Genomic DNA, 17,095 nt, shown 5'->3' with positions numbered 1-17,095 from the left:
ACGTGCACAGTATTTCCACTCCCTCCTGTCCCTACTGCTTCCTGAAGTTTGGCAGTTGAAAAGAAAATAACTCACAGGCACCTTCCTTCTCCACTGCCCCTTGCTTTTTCTGAGTTGATTTTGCCCCGCTGGAAAATCAAATCAATATAGTATTGATATTTTAAATAAAACATCAGTATCAATATTGATATTTTGAGAAAATATCAATAGCAATATTTTCTCAAAATATTAATATCAATATTTTCATGGTGACTTTATCTGCTTTAGATTTTTTTAGGGAAAAAATTCGGAAACCAGGTGCGGAGAAATGCTACTTCAAAAATTTTTCTGCAAAGATAAGAGAATATGAGAAAGAAAGATAAAATCCAATCGCAATTCCCATCGCTAGTTACAAGGAGCAAAGGAAGTTTACTCAGGGAGAAAGGGAGGAAATTGTAAAGGCAGGAGGACAGAGCAGTCAGAGGTTGCTGGATAAACCACTGGAAACAAAATGGACTTCATGGGCAAGTTAGTGGGTAGAGAAAAGGGAGTAGCTGAAAGTGAAAATTCACCTGCCCACTAAAAGCCATTGAAACTGTCGGGAGGATGAGCTGGGCTCCTGGGGGGTTGTCAGAAGAGGATTCAAATGGCTGGCAGAGGGAGGAGGGAGGAACTTACCCTCTGTGGAGCGAAGCCGAAACAGAGGACATGCCAGAGATAGGGTCGCCTTGCAACGGGGAGCCTGAGAGCCTTGAAGTTTTAGAATCCTCCCCAGACATTCCCAGGCCCTCTCTTCTCCGCAGCTCAGAGCAAGAGGGAGGGCTGATCACAGCAGAAAGGCGGAGAGATGGTTTACCCTCAGCTCCTCCTTTATCACCCATAGGGGAATCGGACACTTCAGAAGAGGAGGAGGTGATGCCTCCCCCCTCACCACGCACACGCAGACGGTTGAAAAGACAGGAGAGAAGGGGGGAAGGCGGGCAGTACCTGAGGGGCAGTTAAGGAGGAGCGAAAGGTTGCGCGCCCGTTTGGCCCCTTCTTAAAGAACAGGCGGGAAGCAGCCCCTTGCTCTGTCAACTTTCTCCCAATGTCGCAGGACCTGTATCCCTGTATTGCTTCATGAGAAAGCGCAGTCTTTGTTGGACATTACTTTAATAAAACACGAATTAACTACAACGTCTGGTCTGGTTCCTGAGTCGCATCCTGGGCCTGACAGAAACAAATGGTCTGCAAAGACGTGTGGAGCACAGTGGAGCCATATTATTCTAATCTTTTTGTATTATCAGCAGTTAGTACGGAGAAAAACTCCATGATAGCTTCTGTTTGCCAGTAACATCATGTGAACCATATGAAAAGATGTGAGTATCACCAAACACACAATACTGTATTCCAGCCACCACGCTCCAGCTGACAGCGATCAGCCGAAGCATGTGATCAACTGTAGCACGGGGAGCTCCAGCCACCGTATTAGCAGAATGCCAAAAAGCGGGCCCTTACTGTAAACCTCTGTGTAGATGAGCCCTGTAGCTCTGTGGGGGGACTAGGGCATCTCCTAACAACTCTCAGCACTCTTCACAAACTACACTTCTTTGGCGGAAGCCATTACTGTTTAAAGTGGAATTAATGTTTGGTATGTGTAGTCAGGGACAGCTTTGGTTTAAATTTGGGTGGGAGACTACATGTGTCTGCTGTAGAATAAAAAGGTGGAGGGAACTCCAAGAAATAATGATACTGTTAACAATGTTTTCCTTTTGGAAATGGGCTTTTCCCTTCCCCAATCCCCACCCACTCAATCTCCTCCTCCCACTATCCCACCCCTTCCCCTTCCCTGCCCCTCCCCCAGGTCAGGTTCACTTATACTAAGCATGATTGTACAGGAGTAAATCCCACTGAACTCAATAAGCATCCCTCCTGCCCCTCTCCTCCCCTTCATTACATCTCCCCTTCCAGTCCCCTCCCCTTCTCCTCCCTGCCTTCCTCTTCTTCTCCATGCCCCCATTTCCTCCATTCCCCTCCCCTCTCTCCTCCCCCCTGTGGTCAGTTTCACCTATCCTAAGCATGATTGCATGGGAGTAAATCCCATTGATCTCAATAAACATTCAAATGATCACACCTGCCTTTCCCTCCCTCTCCCCCCGCTTCCTCCTTCCCTGCCCACTCCAGCCACCGTATGCTCAGAGGCACAAGTTACCAAATTATTTCAAGCTACCTAGGAAGTGGATTGGACTGTGAAAGACCAACCCAAATTGTGTTTGCATTTTTACAAATTTGTAGGGCAGTACAATATCTCAGAGAGGAGGTCAGGTCACCTGCTTGCCTGGTGCATTCACTATAGCCGCCCAATTTCCCTCTTTTTAAAGTTTCATAGAAATATCTGTTGGCTATAGGTACATTCTTAAACTGCAATGGTTTTTTGCCTATTAGTGAATAGAACTTAATAACGAATGACTAATAATGTATTTAAGAGTTTATTGCAACTTCCTCACTTTAAAATAATCAATGAGAATGCTAAACTTGGACATAGTTATTAAATGACATATTCTCAAAAGTAAGATTCATGTTTGATCAGTTATAAAATTAATATCTAGTTTATGGAACAACGCCCATGATTAATATGTCTTCATTACAGTTTTGTGCAGAATTAAATCTAAAATGAAGTTGAAATTGCTGGAAGGAGATGTAAACCACTTTATAATGTTTAATTTTGGCGTGTTCAAAACATTTATAAAGCAGAAAAGTAAACACAAAGTACACATGGGAAAACTTTGGGAATGTCTTTTTAATGTGATCAATCTTGTGATGCTCATTTACATTTTATTTAATTTCTGTTGTGCATTTACAGGAGGCATTACATTGTTGCTGGACCCAGTTCATTTTACACTTGAAGTTGTCTATCAGCTGTGCGCATTGATCACTCTTATCTGCATACTTGCATGGGTTGGCTGAAAGGAATCAAACCAAACAAAGTTAGATAGAAATGAGAGAAAGTCATCCATTTTGGAAAAAAATAAAAACTATTATTTTTCTCTTTGGTTTGCATAATGTATTATTCTAGCCCTGCAGCAATCATACATTTACCCTTATTGATCCAAAATATTTTTGACCTCATCCTGAGCATTTCCGACTGTTATTTGTGCATTTGTAAAGTCTAGGCTTATTTAGCATATTTCATTTGGAGGTGTCCTTGAAAATAATCAGAAACAAGAGCCATTTATTAGGGCTCATATCACTTTATCATTTTATCACCCTTTTTCATATAATTTTATCACCCTACTTGTTTAATCTATACACAGAACATATACAAAAAGCGGGATTGGACCAAGATGAAGGAGGTGTGCAAATTGGAGGGAGAAATATCAATAATTTAAGATATGCAGACGATACCATACTACTAGCAGAAACCAGTAATAATTTGAAATGAATGCTGATGAAAGTTAAAGGGGAAAGCACAAAAGCAGGACTACAGCTGAACATCAAGAATACTAAAGTAATGACAACAGAAGATTTATGCAGCTTTAAAGTTGACAATGAGGACATTGAACTTGTCAAGGACTATCAATACGTTGGCACAGTCATTAACCAAAATGGAGACAACAGTCAAGAAATCAGAAGAAGGCTAGGACTGGGGAGGGCAGATGTGAGAGAACTAGAAAAGGTCCTCAAATGTAAAGATGTATAACTGAACACTAAAGTCAGGATCATTCAGACCATGGCATTCCCGATCTCTATGTATGGATGTGAAAGTTGGACAGTAAAAAAAGGCAGATAAGAGAAAAATCAACTCATTTGAAATGTGGTGTTAGAGGAGAGCTTAGTGCATACCATGGACTGCGAAAAAGACAAATAATTGTGTGTTAGAACACATTAAACCAGAAATATCACTAGAAGCTAAAATGATGACACTGAGGTTAAACTGAGGTTATCATACTTTGGACACATCATGAGAAGACACGATTCACTAGAAAAGACCATAGTGCTGGGGAAAACAGAAGGGAGTAGAAAAAGAGGAAGGCCAAACAAGAGATGGATTGATTCCATAAAGGAAGCCACAGACCTGAACTTACAAGATCTGAACAGGGAAGTTTATAACAGATGCTATTGGAGATTGCTGATTCATAGGGTCACCATAAATTGTAATTGACTTGAAGGCACATGACAACAACAGAAACTAGTACAAACACCAGCTCAGTTTTTTTAGCAAACTTAAAAATTATGCCATTAGAAGTACATCAACAACACATTTTAAACAGCAGATTCAGAGAAGATGAAGTGAAAAAAAACTGTTAAAAAATAAAAAAATCAAAATATTAATACAGGATTATGGAAAAGTGTCTGGGTTTGCTATTAATTATTTGAAGTCTGATTCTCTTTTTCTTAATTTGTGTCCTAAGATACAGATGCAGGTAAAAAGTATGCTAGGTACCAGTATCTGTGCCAAAGCGTTTAAGTATCTTGGAGTTCATGTAACAAAAAATATACATAATTTATTCCATAGCAATTTTAACCCAGGGAAGGGAAGCCCATAAGCAGGACCTGAGTGCACAAGCAGCACTCTCCTCACTTGCATTCCCAGCAACTGATATTCAGAAGCATACTGTCTCTGACAGTGAAAGTAGAACATAGCCATTATTGCTAGGTGCCTCAGATAGCTTTATCCTCCATGAATTTGCCTAATCCTCTGTTAAAGCCATCCAAGTTGGTGCCCATCACTGCTTCTTGTGGTAGTAAATTCCATAGTTTCACTATATGCTGGGCAAGACCACATTTTTAATTGCAGGAGAAGGGATAACGTTTATGCTGGTGGATTACTTTTGATATGTGCATTTTCAGTTTACCTACGTTATGTCTCTTAAGTTCAGCTTCTGACAGTTCAATAGTGCTTACATGTCTACCCAATGAGTTCAATGGGACTTACTTCCTGGTAAGTATGTACAGGATTAAGTTACCTCTAAATTATACTGTCAACAAAAAAAATTACAAAGGCAACTAGTAAAGTACTAAAGTTTGCATTTTTCTTTGATGATAGGGGATTGCCATCTTGATCAAAATGTGTTTTAGTTGAAAGGGGTGCTGCATAGTTGTTTGCAGCACAACACAGGCATGCCTTCAAGTGCCACAGTAGAATGCCTGTTCAGTACTGGTGGGAACATAATCTGTAAAAAGACATTCCTTGTCTGATGTGCTCTTTGAGCATCCTGGTCTTTTGAGCCATAACAGAAATGTGTTGTAAAAGCAGCATTTCAAGTGGAAAATTTGGTTTCAAGTGAATTATATGTATGTTGGGGTATCGTTGCTGGGGGTGGGGTGGGGGATGTGAGATTCTGTTATGCCATTCTGTTAATCTTACAGATAAAAAAAATTATTCTACCCTCTGTGTGTGTGCTTATTTTTAATGTTGTGTTAGGCTACTTAGATGTGCAGCAGCCAAGGCCAGCACCTTGTACACATTTTTTTAAAGTAACTAAAATGTAATTGTAGTGATTACTTTTGAGTAAAAGTAAAGTAATGTTACTTTAAGAGCAATTATAATTGTAACGGTAATTACTACTTTTTTGGGCCATGAAACTGTAACTGTAATTTATTACTTTTTAAAAGTAATCTTCCAAGCTCTGTTCTATACTGAGGCTGCTATGTAGCCTTCAAAACAAACAGATGGAGGAACCTTCCCAACAGGGGCTGGAACACGGGAAGACCCCCCAAGTCACGTGGCTTTTCTGCTTAGAGACACATGGGAGGGACCACTTTGCCACAGCTATGCTTCTGGATTGGGATTGGCTGAGTGATGCAGACAACTGACTTGCCAGAGAACAGGAGCTTCTGGACGTTCATATAAAATGTCTATGTGACAGGAAAGAGTGTATGGCTTTGAGATTTGGGGGGGGGATTCATTGCTTGACATTCTCCTTGGGAGGACCGTGCTGCAGTAGCCCTAGTGGACCAGCCTCCACTGATGCTGTCATACACAATTACTTCTCTTGAGATGGCCAAGCAGGCTGCAAAGCAAAGCTCAGGCTTCCACCTGCCCACCATCATTATTTTCCCAAAATGCCTCTGGATTCCACTTGGGCATTATTATAAACTGGATGACAGGCAGCTGAAGGCCAGTGCTTTGCAACACATCCAGCTGCCATTTTGTGACAGTGTAAACAACAGTTTTTCAAAATTCCAGATGTGCCCAAAAGGCTTTGGGAACCCTGAAGGGGAACAAACTTCACAAATGATTCTAGAGAAATTTACTATATCTAACATTGATAATTTAGAAGGTGATTAATATTGGATGGTATTAAACTAAGTAACTGCATTACTTTGACCCCTCTCCTTCCCCCACATGTGTCCCACTCTGACCCAAGATCTGCTCTGTAGTATTGGGGGGAAACCCAGAATGGATTTAGGGGACATGTAGGGGGGAGAGGGGGAGAATATTCCATTGCACAAGGAGAAATCCTTACGCTCCTAGAACATTCACCTTAGCACTATGTTTAAATCAACCCATTATCCAGAGGGTTAAAGGTAAAGGTGTCCCCGCACTTGTAGTGAGAGTCGTTTCCGACTCTTAGGGTGACGTCTTGTGACGTTTACTAGGCAGACCGTATATATGGGGTGGGATTGACAGGTCCTTCCGCGGCCTTTCTTTACCCCCCAGGATATGCCAGGTACTCATTTTACTGACCACGGATGGATGGAAGGCTGAGTGGACCTCGACCCCTTTTACCGGAGATTCGACTTCCTCCTTCCGTTGGAATTGAACTCCAGCCGTGAGCAGAGCTTCGGCTGCGTTACTGCCGCTTACCACTCTGCGCCACAGAGGATCATTATCCAGAGGGTTACACCCATGTATATAAATCAATAACTTACTGCAGAGTTTATCCTCACAGTGGGCAGGGCAGTCTCCACAGGATGGGCCTTCTTTATAGGGTGTTGGCAACTGTTGTTCTATGTTCCCTCTGAAATCAAAGAGCAAGACAATATGTTGGTTATCAAAGTACAGTTCTTAAAACATAAAGATATCACCACAGAATTGTGGTTTTGATGAAAGTCAAATTACTTTCTAATTATTGATTTTAAAAGGTAACACAGCACTTGCAGGAAAGAATGTAATTTCATGCAAATATTTTAGAGGTAGTGGTTAAGTGGCTGGACTATGGGTTCGAATCCCCACACAGCCGTGAAGCTCACTGGGTGACCTTGGGCCAGTCACTGCCTCTCAGCTTCAGAGGGAGGCGATGGTAAACTTCCTCTGAATACCGCTTACCACAAAAACCCTATTTCTAGGGTCGCCATAAGTCGGAATCGCCTTGAAGGCAGCCCATTTTCCGTTTTGACATGTTACATGGACAGAGATTGTAAGATTTCTTGATTGCATCACTTCAGAGTGCAAATGGGAACTTGCATTTTAAAAACAGCACATGAGAGAAAGAGGCTTGGCATAACCGTCACCCTGATGTGTTGGTTGCTGCCTTGAGTTCCACGGTGAAAGAAAAGTGGGGTATAGATGTAATAAATAAATAAATACTTGGCTAAAGTAAAATGCGGCCAGCCATTGGTACTCTCGACCCTTGCCCATCCTCAGCGATTAAAGCATTCAGAAGTGGAGTAGCCAAGGGGGTTTGTACAGCATCAGTGAATTGTCATGAGAAGATAAGCATAAAATCTGTGTTAAGGAAATAGTAGTGAGGCTGCTGCTGTAGCAGCCCTCATTAATTCCCACTGTATTGGGTATTTTCTGGTGAGTCTCCCATTCTTGGGCAGGATACCTGAGTGCATGGTGGTGACTCACGTTCAGGGGATTGTGAATGAAACTAATTGTCTGGATCGTTTTCATTCTGTTTTTTAAACTAGCTTTGGAATGGATATGGCCTTGGTTGCCCTTGTAAGTAAGTAAGTAAGTAAGTAAAATTTAATTTTTGTGTCGCCTATCTGGCCGAAGCCACTCTAGGCGACGTACACATTGAAATTGATAAAATACAATATAAATACAGAATAAAATACAATGCAGTCAACCATAACCATTTTAAATAGCAGCAGTATAGAACAATGTAGGGCAATCAATAAACAATTTAAAACAATCATAGAAAAATTAGCCCACCCCGGGGATCCCAAAGGCCTGTCCAAAGAGCCAGGTTTTTAAGGCTCGGCGAAATGTATCCAGGGAAGGGGCATGGTGGAGATCGAATGGAGGGATTTCCAGAGAGTGGGGGCCGCCACTGAGAATGCCCTCTCTCTAGTCCCCACCAACCTAGCTGTTTTCGTTGGTGGGACTGAGAGAAGGCCCTGTGTGGCTGATCTAGTCCGGTGGCTTAATTGGTGGTACTGGAGGTGCTCCTTCAGGTAAACTGGGCCAAGACCATATAGGGATTTAAAGGTTAACACCAACACCTTGAATTGGGCCCGGAAAACAACTGGAAGCCAATGTAGATGAAATAACACTGGCGTGATGTGATCACGGCGGCGGCTGTTTGTTGATTATCTATGCAGGGAACTAAACATGGGGAGTGCATCCCACTTGGTTCTGTGGACCTCTTGGTGCTGACCATGGTATTCTTCTGGGACAATAATTAAGGGTACCATGTTGCAGTACTTTCAATCATTCCGGGGGGGGGTATAGATGGTGCTGGAGAACTTCAGTTCTACTATGGGTTGTATTCAGCCAAGTCCTACTGATAGTAAACCCACTGAAGTTAATAAACCTAAGTTAGTTATGTCTAGTAACTTCAATGGGTCTGCTCTGAGTAGCACTAGCATTGAATACCACCCCATGAATATTGGCTTATGATCAGAGGTTGGAAGTAATTGGTTACAAAAAACAAATTACTTGTAATTTATTACGAGTGGGTAATTTCTTTACATTTTGATTGTAATAGAATGAGGCATAATTTTATTACTTTTGAGGAGTAATTGTAATGTTTCTAGCATTACTTTTGGGCATTACTTGGGGGGGAGCAAGGGACGTCTTCTGCTCCTCTGATTTGTGGATAAATATCATATGCCTCAAACTGGGCTTCTGCGCAGCATTGCTCTTCCTTCGTGTTTTGTGGGTGGGTAGGAGACGACAAGGGAGGAGGAGAAGAGTGAGACACAAAGGTATGCAGTGGAGAAAACAATTGTTTTAAAAATGGACAATGGTGGAGACAAATGGAGAGGGTGAAAGGAACTGGAGGGCAAGAACATGGATAAAGGATGCAGCAGCAGAATGAGATAGAGAACTGTGAAGGTGAGAGATGACAACACGTGTGTGTGTGTGTGTGTGTGTGTGTGTGTGTGTGTGTGTGTGTGAGAGAGAGAGAGAGAGAGAGAGAGACAGAGAGAGAGAGAGAGAGAGAGAGAGAATACTTAGCACACAAAGCGGCCTCCATTGCCCTCCCTGGCTGCTTTGCTGCATTTGAATATTTTGCACCCCAGGGGAAAATGTTTGCTTGGGTGGGTGTGCCTTAGTTGGTGGCAGGGCAGGGTCTGGGAGGTGGTTAAATGAGAGAGATTATGCTGGCTGGCTGAGTGGGGGGGGTTGTACTTGATTTGACTTGCAAAGACTAAACGGTGGCCTCTGCCTCCCTCCCTGTCTCCCTTACCAGCGGAGAGACCACCGCTGCTATCTTATGGATACAAAGAACTATTCCATTACCTATGTGTTTATTTTTAATGTTGTTTTAGGCAACTTAGGTGTGCAGCAGTCAAGGCCAGCACTTAAGAAACTTTACTATATTGATTACTTTTGAGTAACGGTAAAGTAATAAATTCCTTTCAGAACAATTGTAATGGTAATGGTAATTTATTCCTTTTTGGGGTCATGTAACAGTAATTGTAATTTATTCCTTTTTAAAAGTAATCTTCCAAGCTCTGCTTATGATATCCTGCAGGTCTCAATATTGTTCATTGAGGTGGTTAGCATCTATATGAAACCACTCAGAGAGATAATATTTGAAGTTTGGTATTACCAATATGGTGATGATACCGAAATCTCTCTCTCATGTCCATCTCATGTGCCACTCTTCGGGTATGAAGGCTGATCTTAGGGACAAGTTAAATACTTTTGTTATAAGATCAGCAATTTCACATTTGAGTTCTTTAAGAATTCTTGGGTAGATGTGGGACTCCTCCTAACTACAAGCCCCTAAAGGCAAGAACTATTCCATTCATGTGTTAAAACAGCAGATTGGTGAATATAGTCCTTTGCACACATAGATCTGTTACTTCTGTTGAAATGGAGGAGCCCCATACAAAGGAGCTCACTGAGTGCATCGGAGAGCATATGAGGTCTTAAACAGCAAATTAAGAAGATACAATCACAATTTATACTTACAAAGGGCAGAAACGGCACATATAAAAAAAAGGGAATTCATTCTCTGGGCAGTGGGCAAATGTACATCCAACCTCATGCGAATTATACCAAACAATCTGTGGGGTGGGGAAAAATACTTTAAAACAGAGGTGCATTTTAACGCAAAGTTCCAAGTCCTGGTCTCATGGTTATACAATCATAGACTTGTATGGTTTTCTAAGTGATATGAAGAAAATCTCATTCTAACTGGAAGTATACTGGAAGGTTTGGACGAATCCCAAATCAAGGACTGAAGTGAGAATAATCTGTGAATTAAACCACCACTAAAAACAATTTCTGCTTGGATTAAAGAAATAATGTTAAAGATAGTATAAAGGTGGTACTGTACAGCAGCTAAATTGAGTCTCATGAATAGTTTTTTGCCTCATGATTATTGGAGAGGCTGTAAAATGTGGGGTGGGTACTTCCATATGTGGTGTGAATGCTCAATTGTTCACTCTAGCAGAGAATCTTCCAAGAAATTTCATCCGTTGTGTTGCAGATTGTTCCAGTGGCTCCAGGCTTAGCTTTATTGTCAATATTCCCACACACTTTACAAAATCTCGTACTTAAGGACTTGATCATATTTCTGTTGGCAGCAGCAGAATAAGAGATTGCTCACCACCGGCACTATCACTCATTGTTCACCCTTCAGGGCTGGTGAACCAAAATATGGGCTCTAGCATCAGCTCAGAAATTAACAGAATGCCACAGGGTACTGCGACGGATAAAGGCAAAAGATACATTCAAGGGTACTTGGAATCCTTTCACAGTGTATGTTTTAAAACAAAGTGGGTCAATAATTCCACCAGCCTCTCAGAAATCTTTTGAGCTTGATTCATTACCAAAGAATATGTGTGGTCTGTGGATTACATACTCCGTGAGGTTTGTATGAGCTGAAGCCTGATGTCTCTGAAATGCCGCAAACCAAAGAAGGGACCTCCAAAGCACTTTGGAGATTTGGATGTTTGTTTGTTTTTTAAAAATGCTCCAGACAGGGGAAAGAAAGAGAAGGAAAGCTCTTCTGTGAGAAACACATCTAGCTTCTTATCAGAAGGAATTATTTTACCAGAGCCCTCCATCCATGGTGCTGTGGCAAACGGTTGCTGACATAAGGTTTCACCTTTTTGTCTGCTCTGTGCTCTTTGCTAGCTCTATTAGTGGTGCTTGCTTAGAAAATGCTGGACTCGAGTCCTTTTGCCTCTGTCCCATGTGCCCACTCCTGTCAAATCAGCTTTGCACTCAGTTTCTGTGACTTATGGTGCCAATGGAGCAGAATACAAGCCTGAAGTCCTCCCCCCACCATTGATCTTAACCCCCTACTTCCTGCATTCATTCTTCTGAAAGGCTGCAGATTACTTTCCTAGGTGCACCTCTATGATGCATGCCATTTTCATAATACAGTCCTTGCACACAAAACTATAGGGAGGGAAGTGAATCCATTTTAGTCCCCCGCCCCCAACAACCTTAAAGCTACCTAGCACAAATCCTCCTGGATGTATTTGCCTGAAATTTTGCATGTTTCTTACATGGGGCACCTCCCTCATACGCCTTCTATTTTCAGAGAATTTACCCACAAAATACTAGTGGAGGTTATGGAACCTTTTATAACCTCCCCAACCACCTCTTATGCACCCTCACCAATTTCTTTATTATCTGAGAGAAAGCATTTCTGAATCTTAAATAATGTTGGCATAAAAAGACTAATAAACAGGGCAAAATGATACAGACAACTGTATAGTCACTTAAAGTATGGAAACGAGCTGCTAAGAAGCAAGTTGTATAAGGAAGAGCATGAGGAAACGTAGACGGTAGGATATTAAGGGTGTGTTTATTGCTGAGTTTAAAATATTTCTTAAAATATACATAAAAGATTAGATTAGAGCAAAGTTTGAGGAGAAGGTAGAAGACATAGAAAAAAGGATGTAAATTAGAGCTGCATCCCTCTGCTCCAGATATGCCAGGAACAGACATTTAGGATTCATTTGAAGGCCCTGGTGCAGCATATTTTAAGATACACCTCCACCATTGTCCAGATATTGGTGTAATGTGAGGGACTTTGCCAGCAGGGGGGAGGGATGGCGGCAACAGGGTGAATGCTGAATTCAGGGCCTCCCCCAGGACCTGTTATGACCTTAATACCAGCATAATGTCAACAAAGTGCAACTTAAACTGTCCATTAAGTCATAACTTGGGGTTGCCTTGGAGAAAAGACAGTGGAAGAAATGTGCTATTGGTTGTAGAAGATGGGGTTAGATGGGGAGAAGCACAATGGGGCATTGGAGAATATTTTTAGACATTTTAAAAATTGTTGTGTTTGGTTTGTTTTATTTATTCCGTTATTATGTTATGTACATTGTTGAGATTTATTCTTTACTTATGTTCATTTAAAATGTGATGTGTTTTCCTTTTAATTATACCAAATATGAATTGTATATTACACATTGTACATTGATTTTTATTTTGTAAACCGCCCAGAGAGCTTCGGCTATGGGGCGGTATAGAAATGTAATAAATAAATAACCCATCGTCATCGGTGGAGCAGTGAAGGTTGGGTGGCGTTGTGTACCTGGCTTCCAAATGGCAAGGGCACTGTGTGGGCATGGTGGTGTAGTGGCAGAAGCATCAGATTGCCGGTGCCCACATCATGCTAAGCTGTCACTTGCTATCTAGAGCATTGTTCTTCAACCTTGGGTCCCCAGATGTTCTTGGACTACAAATCCCATAATCCCCAGCCAGCTAAACCATTGGTCAAGGGATCATGGGAGTTGTAGTCCAACAGCTATTCAGAAGGATTGGGATGGTTATGATGACCCTATAGATCTAGCAATTGCTCCAAATACAATCTATTTTGTATGTTATTTCCACTAATATATTCATTTTTACGCACACTTTCCCCTAATACATACATCGTTGTGGTTGGCAGGAGAACTTCATTGCAAAATTCAGATAAGTGTCTATTTTGAAGGATCACCGAATCATAGAATGACAAGTGTGCATTTTGAAGGATGGTTGTGTCGGTTCTCAAAAAGTGCAAATTTGATAGATTGAACTTTAAATTCAGACTGAATCTAATTTCTCATCGATCCCGAATCATGAAGGAATGGATGAAGGGAATCTTCTGTGCACAGTGAAGGTTTTCTAATATTTTTGCAGTGCTTCTTTTTGTGGCCACCATCCACGTATGATAAAGTACTCCTAAAACATGGGGAATGTTGCGAGAAGCCTCTCCTGTAGCATAATAAGGGGAAGGGGAATAACCTGATGTGTCCAGAGAAGTGCTGCTTCAAACCTGATCAGCTGTTTTATCAGTCAGCAGCAGCAAAGTGGCTATGGTTATCACGGTAAAAATGACTCAAACAACAATTTCTTTTTCCTTTTTTTAGTATTTTCAGTGTTGACCTATTCAATGATTTCCCAAGGGAGGAGTGGAGGGGTTGCGGAGGGATTGATGTGTTATCTGGCTTCTATGATTACTGATGATTGTATTGTAATATTTCTGAGCAGCTCTTTAGATCCAACTATGCACATTACAAAGTTACATGGCAAATGTAAGGATGAATTAAACAGCATCAAAGTAGAAAATATTCTGTACATTATTTTCTGCTGTTGTATTCCCCAAATATCATTTTACATGCTGTATCTTTGCCCTCTTTTAAGTGGGCTCTTAAGACAGTTTTATGCCAGCTCGCATCTTTTAGTAAGAGCCTCCAATATGCTTTTAGTTTGCTATTGTTGATATAGTTTTTATGGAGTTATTTTAACTGTTGCTTATTTATTTTTGTTTATTTCATTGTGAGGATTGTTTTACATTTTTGTCGTGATTTCTATTTTCATTTGGAAAGTGCCTTGAGTTTGATTTTGCCATAGAAAGGCAGGATATAAATGTTCAGATAGATTAGATAAAATGAGAGAGAGAGAGAGAGAGAGAGAGAGAGAGAGAGAGAGTTTTTTAGATTAGTTAGTTGTGTTTCTATTCATACCTGAGTATACCCCAAAAAATGTTTTTCTGGGGCAATTTTTTTACTGCCAAATATGAAAGTTGACCCTGAACTATTCCACTGTTGGATGACGTTTGGCCAGGTTCTGATAAAATTTGATTGTGATATACTCTCACCACATAAGATTCCTGCAAGAAGGAGAAAATAGTTTTATGCAAGGGTTAATACGAGGGCCAGTATCAAGTGCTCACCAGATTTTGTGGCCCCCATTCACAGGTGGTGAATTTGGGGAAGGCATTTCTTAGAATATTCCACCATCATAATGGAGGGGTCTATATTATTATTGCTATTGTTGTAATTAATTACTCACCGTTCACTGCAACCAGGATGGGTTACAACTAGTAAAGATACAATACAATAAAACAAATTAAACCTGCCCCACCCCCAAAAAACCACATCATACAATATATATATAGACTAAATCAGATGACGAGAGCCAGTGTGGTATAAGGTGTTGGACTGCGACCTGGGAGACTAGGGTTCGAATCCCCACACAGCCATGAAGCTCACTGGGTGACCTTGGGCCAGTCACTGCCTCTCAGCCTCAGAGGAAGGCAGTGGTAAAAACCCCTCTGAATACCGCTTATCATGAAAACCCTATTCGTAGGGTCGCCATAAGTCAGAATCGACTTGAAGGCAGTACATCATAATCAAATCAGATGATATAGGAGGGGGCACTAACAACCTAGCTGTGGTGGCAGCAGCTCATCTTCCTCTTCAGCAGCACATCCATCATTTCCCAACTGTTAGCCAAGCTTGCCACAGATGCACAGTATCATTATGGCACATTGGTGAAGGAGGGAGTGGAAGTTGTCAATTCTCCTCTCCCCACAAATTGGTCTGGAATAAAGCTCCATCCGGAGTATTTTGAAACAGAAGGTCTGGTACTGAAAATAGAGCCAAAAAAGATGGACGGAATCTATGAATTGCTGAGGGCAAGTTTCTCCCCAACGCAGCTCCCATGGAAAATAATTGAAGGCACACCCCATTTAGGGGCACAATTTTGCTTTCCTCTGTGAAAAATCGCTCATGATAATAATAGTAATAACAACAGAAACAATTTCAGCTATTCTCGTCACTGATTGGCCTGGTTCAGACATAATGTTCAGCCAAACTATGACGTAGCATGAATGAGCAAGCATGTTGGTGCAGCATAAGTAAATAATGGGCACTTCACTCCTTCACCACTCTTGCTGCCCCCACAGAGTTACGCATGTAACAGTCTCCCAAAGGTTTTGTTTGTTGTTTAATGAAAAATAGCCAGGGGAATATGAGGAAGGAAACCAAAATGCTAGAAAAATAAGCCCAACGCATTTCAGCCTTTGTGAAAGAAAGCTGAAAAACAAAGTTCAGAGGGTCACATCACTCAAAAATGCTTGGAAGTTGTTTAAAAACACTATATTAGAAGCTCAACTGGAGTGCATACCGCAGATCAGAAAAGGTACCACCAGGGCCAAGAAGATGCCAGCATGGTTAACGAGCAAAGTCAAGGAAGCTCTTAGAGGCAAAAAATCTTCCTTCAGAAAATGGAAGTCTTGTCCGAATGAAGAAAATAAAAAGGAACACAAACTCTGGCAAAAGAAATGCAAGAAGACAATAAGAGATGCTAAAAAAGAATTTGAGGAGCACATTGCTAAGAACATAAAAACCAACAACAAAAAATTCTATACATTCATTCAAAGCAGGAGACCATCTAGGGAGGCGATTGGACCCTTGAATGATAAGGGAGTCAAAGGTGTACTAAAGAACGATAAGGAGATTGCAGAGAAGCTAAATGAATTCTTTGCATCTGTCTTCACAGTGGAAGATATAGGGCAGATCCCTGAACCTGAACTAATATTTCCAGGAAGGGATTCTGAGGAACTGAGACAAATAGTGGTAACGAGAGAGGAAGTTCTAGGCTTAATAGACAATATAAAAACTGACAAATCACCGGGCCCGGATGGTATCCACCCGAGAGTTCTCAAAGAACTCAAATGTGAAATTGCTGATCTGCTAACTAAAACACGTAACTTGTCCCTCAGGTCCTCCTCCGTGCCTGAGGACTGGAAAGTGGCAAATGTAACGCCAATCTTCAAAAAGGGATCCGGGGGGATCCCGGAAATTACAGGCCAGTTAGCTTAACTTCTGTCCCTGGAAAACTGGTAGAAAGTATTATTAAAGCTAGATTAACTAAGCACATAGAAGAACAAGCCTTGCTGAGGCAGAGCCAGCATGGCTTCTGCAAGGGAAAGTCCTGTCTCAGTAACCTATTAGAATTCTTTGAGAGTGTCAACAAGCATATAGATAGAGGTGATCCAGTGGACATAGTGTACTTAGACTTTCAAAAAGCTTTTGACAAGGTACCTCACCAAAGACTTCTGAGGAAGCTTAGTAGTCATGGAATAAGAGGAGAGTTCCTCTTGTGGAGAAGGAATTGGTTAAGAAGCAGAAAGCAGAGAGTAGGAATAAATGGACAGTTCTCCCAATGGAGGGCTGTAGAAAGTGGAGTCCCTCAAGGATCAGTATTAGGACCTGTACTCTTCAACTTGTTCATTAATGACCTAGAATTAGGAGTGAGCAGTGAAGTGGCCAAGTTTGCTGATGATACTAAATTGTTCAGGGTTGTTAAAACAAAAAGGGATTGCGAAGAGCTCCAAAAAGACCTCTCCAAACTGAGTGAATGGGTGGAAAAATGGCAAATGCAATTCAATATAAACAAGTGTAAAATTATGCATATTGGAGCAAAAAATCTTAATTTCACATATACGCTCATGGGGTCTGAACTGGCGGTGACTGACCAGGAGAGAGACCTCGGGGT

General features: G+C 41.3%; 1 protein-coding gene across 1 annotated transcript in view; it reads right to left on the bottom strand.

Moving 5' to 3' along the window:
- Nucleotides 1-2,786: 2,786 nt before the first annotated feature.
- The window catches only part of LOC133382827 (serotriflin-like), a 28,951-nt gene continuing 14,642 nt past the window's right edge, over nucleotides 2,787-17,095 (bottom strand). Inside the window, exons 6-9 of the mRNA XM_061622318.1 lie at nucleotides 14,278-14,423; nucleotides 10,277-10,371; nucleotides 6,835-6,923; nucleotides 2,787-2,921 (exon numbers count right to left, since the gene is read on the bottom strand). Coding sequence (XP_061478302.1) covers nucleotides 2,794-2,921; nucleotides 6,835-6,923; nucleotides 10,277-10,371; nucleotides 14,278-14,423 — 458 coding nt within the window. The 3' untranslated portion in view covers nucleotides 2,787-2,793. The remainder of the gene's footprint in view (nucleotides 2,922-6,834; nucleotides 6,924-10,276; nucleotides 10,372-14,277; nucleotides 14,424-17,095) is intronic.

Source organism: Rhineura floridana, chromosome 4, assembly GCF_030035675.1.
Source record: "Rhineura floridana isolate rRhiFlo1 chromosome 4, rRhiFlo1.hap2, whole genome shotgun sequence".
NCBI classification, from domain to species: Eukaryota; Metazoa; Chordata; class Lepidosauria; order Squamata; family Rhineuridae; genus Rhineura; species Rhineura floridana.
This window is presented reverse-complemented; position numbering and strand designations above follow the sequence as displayed.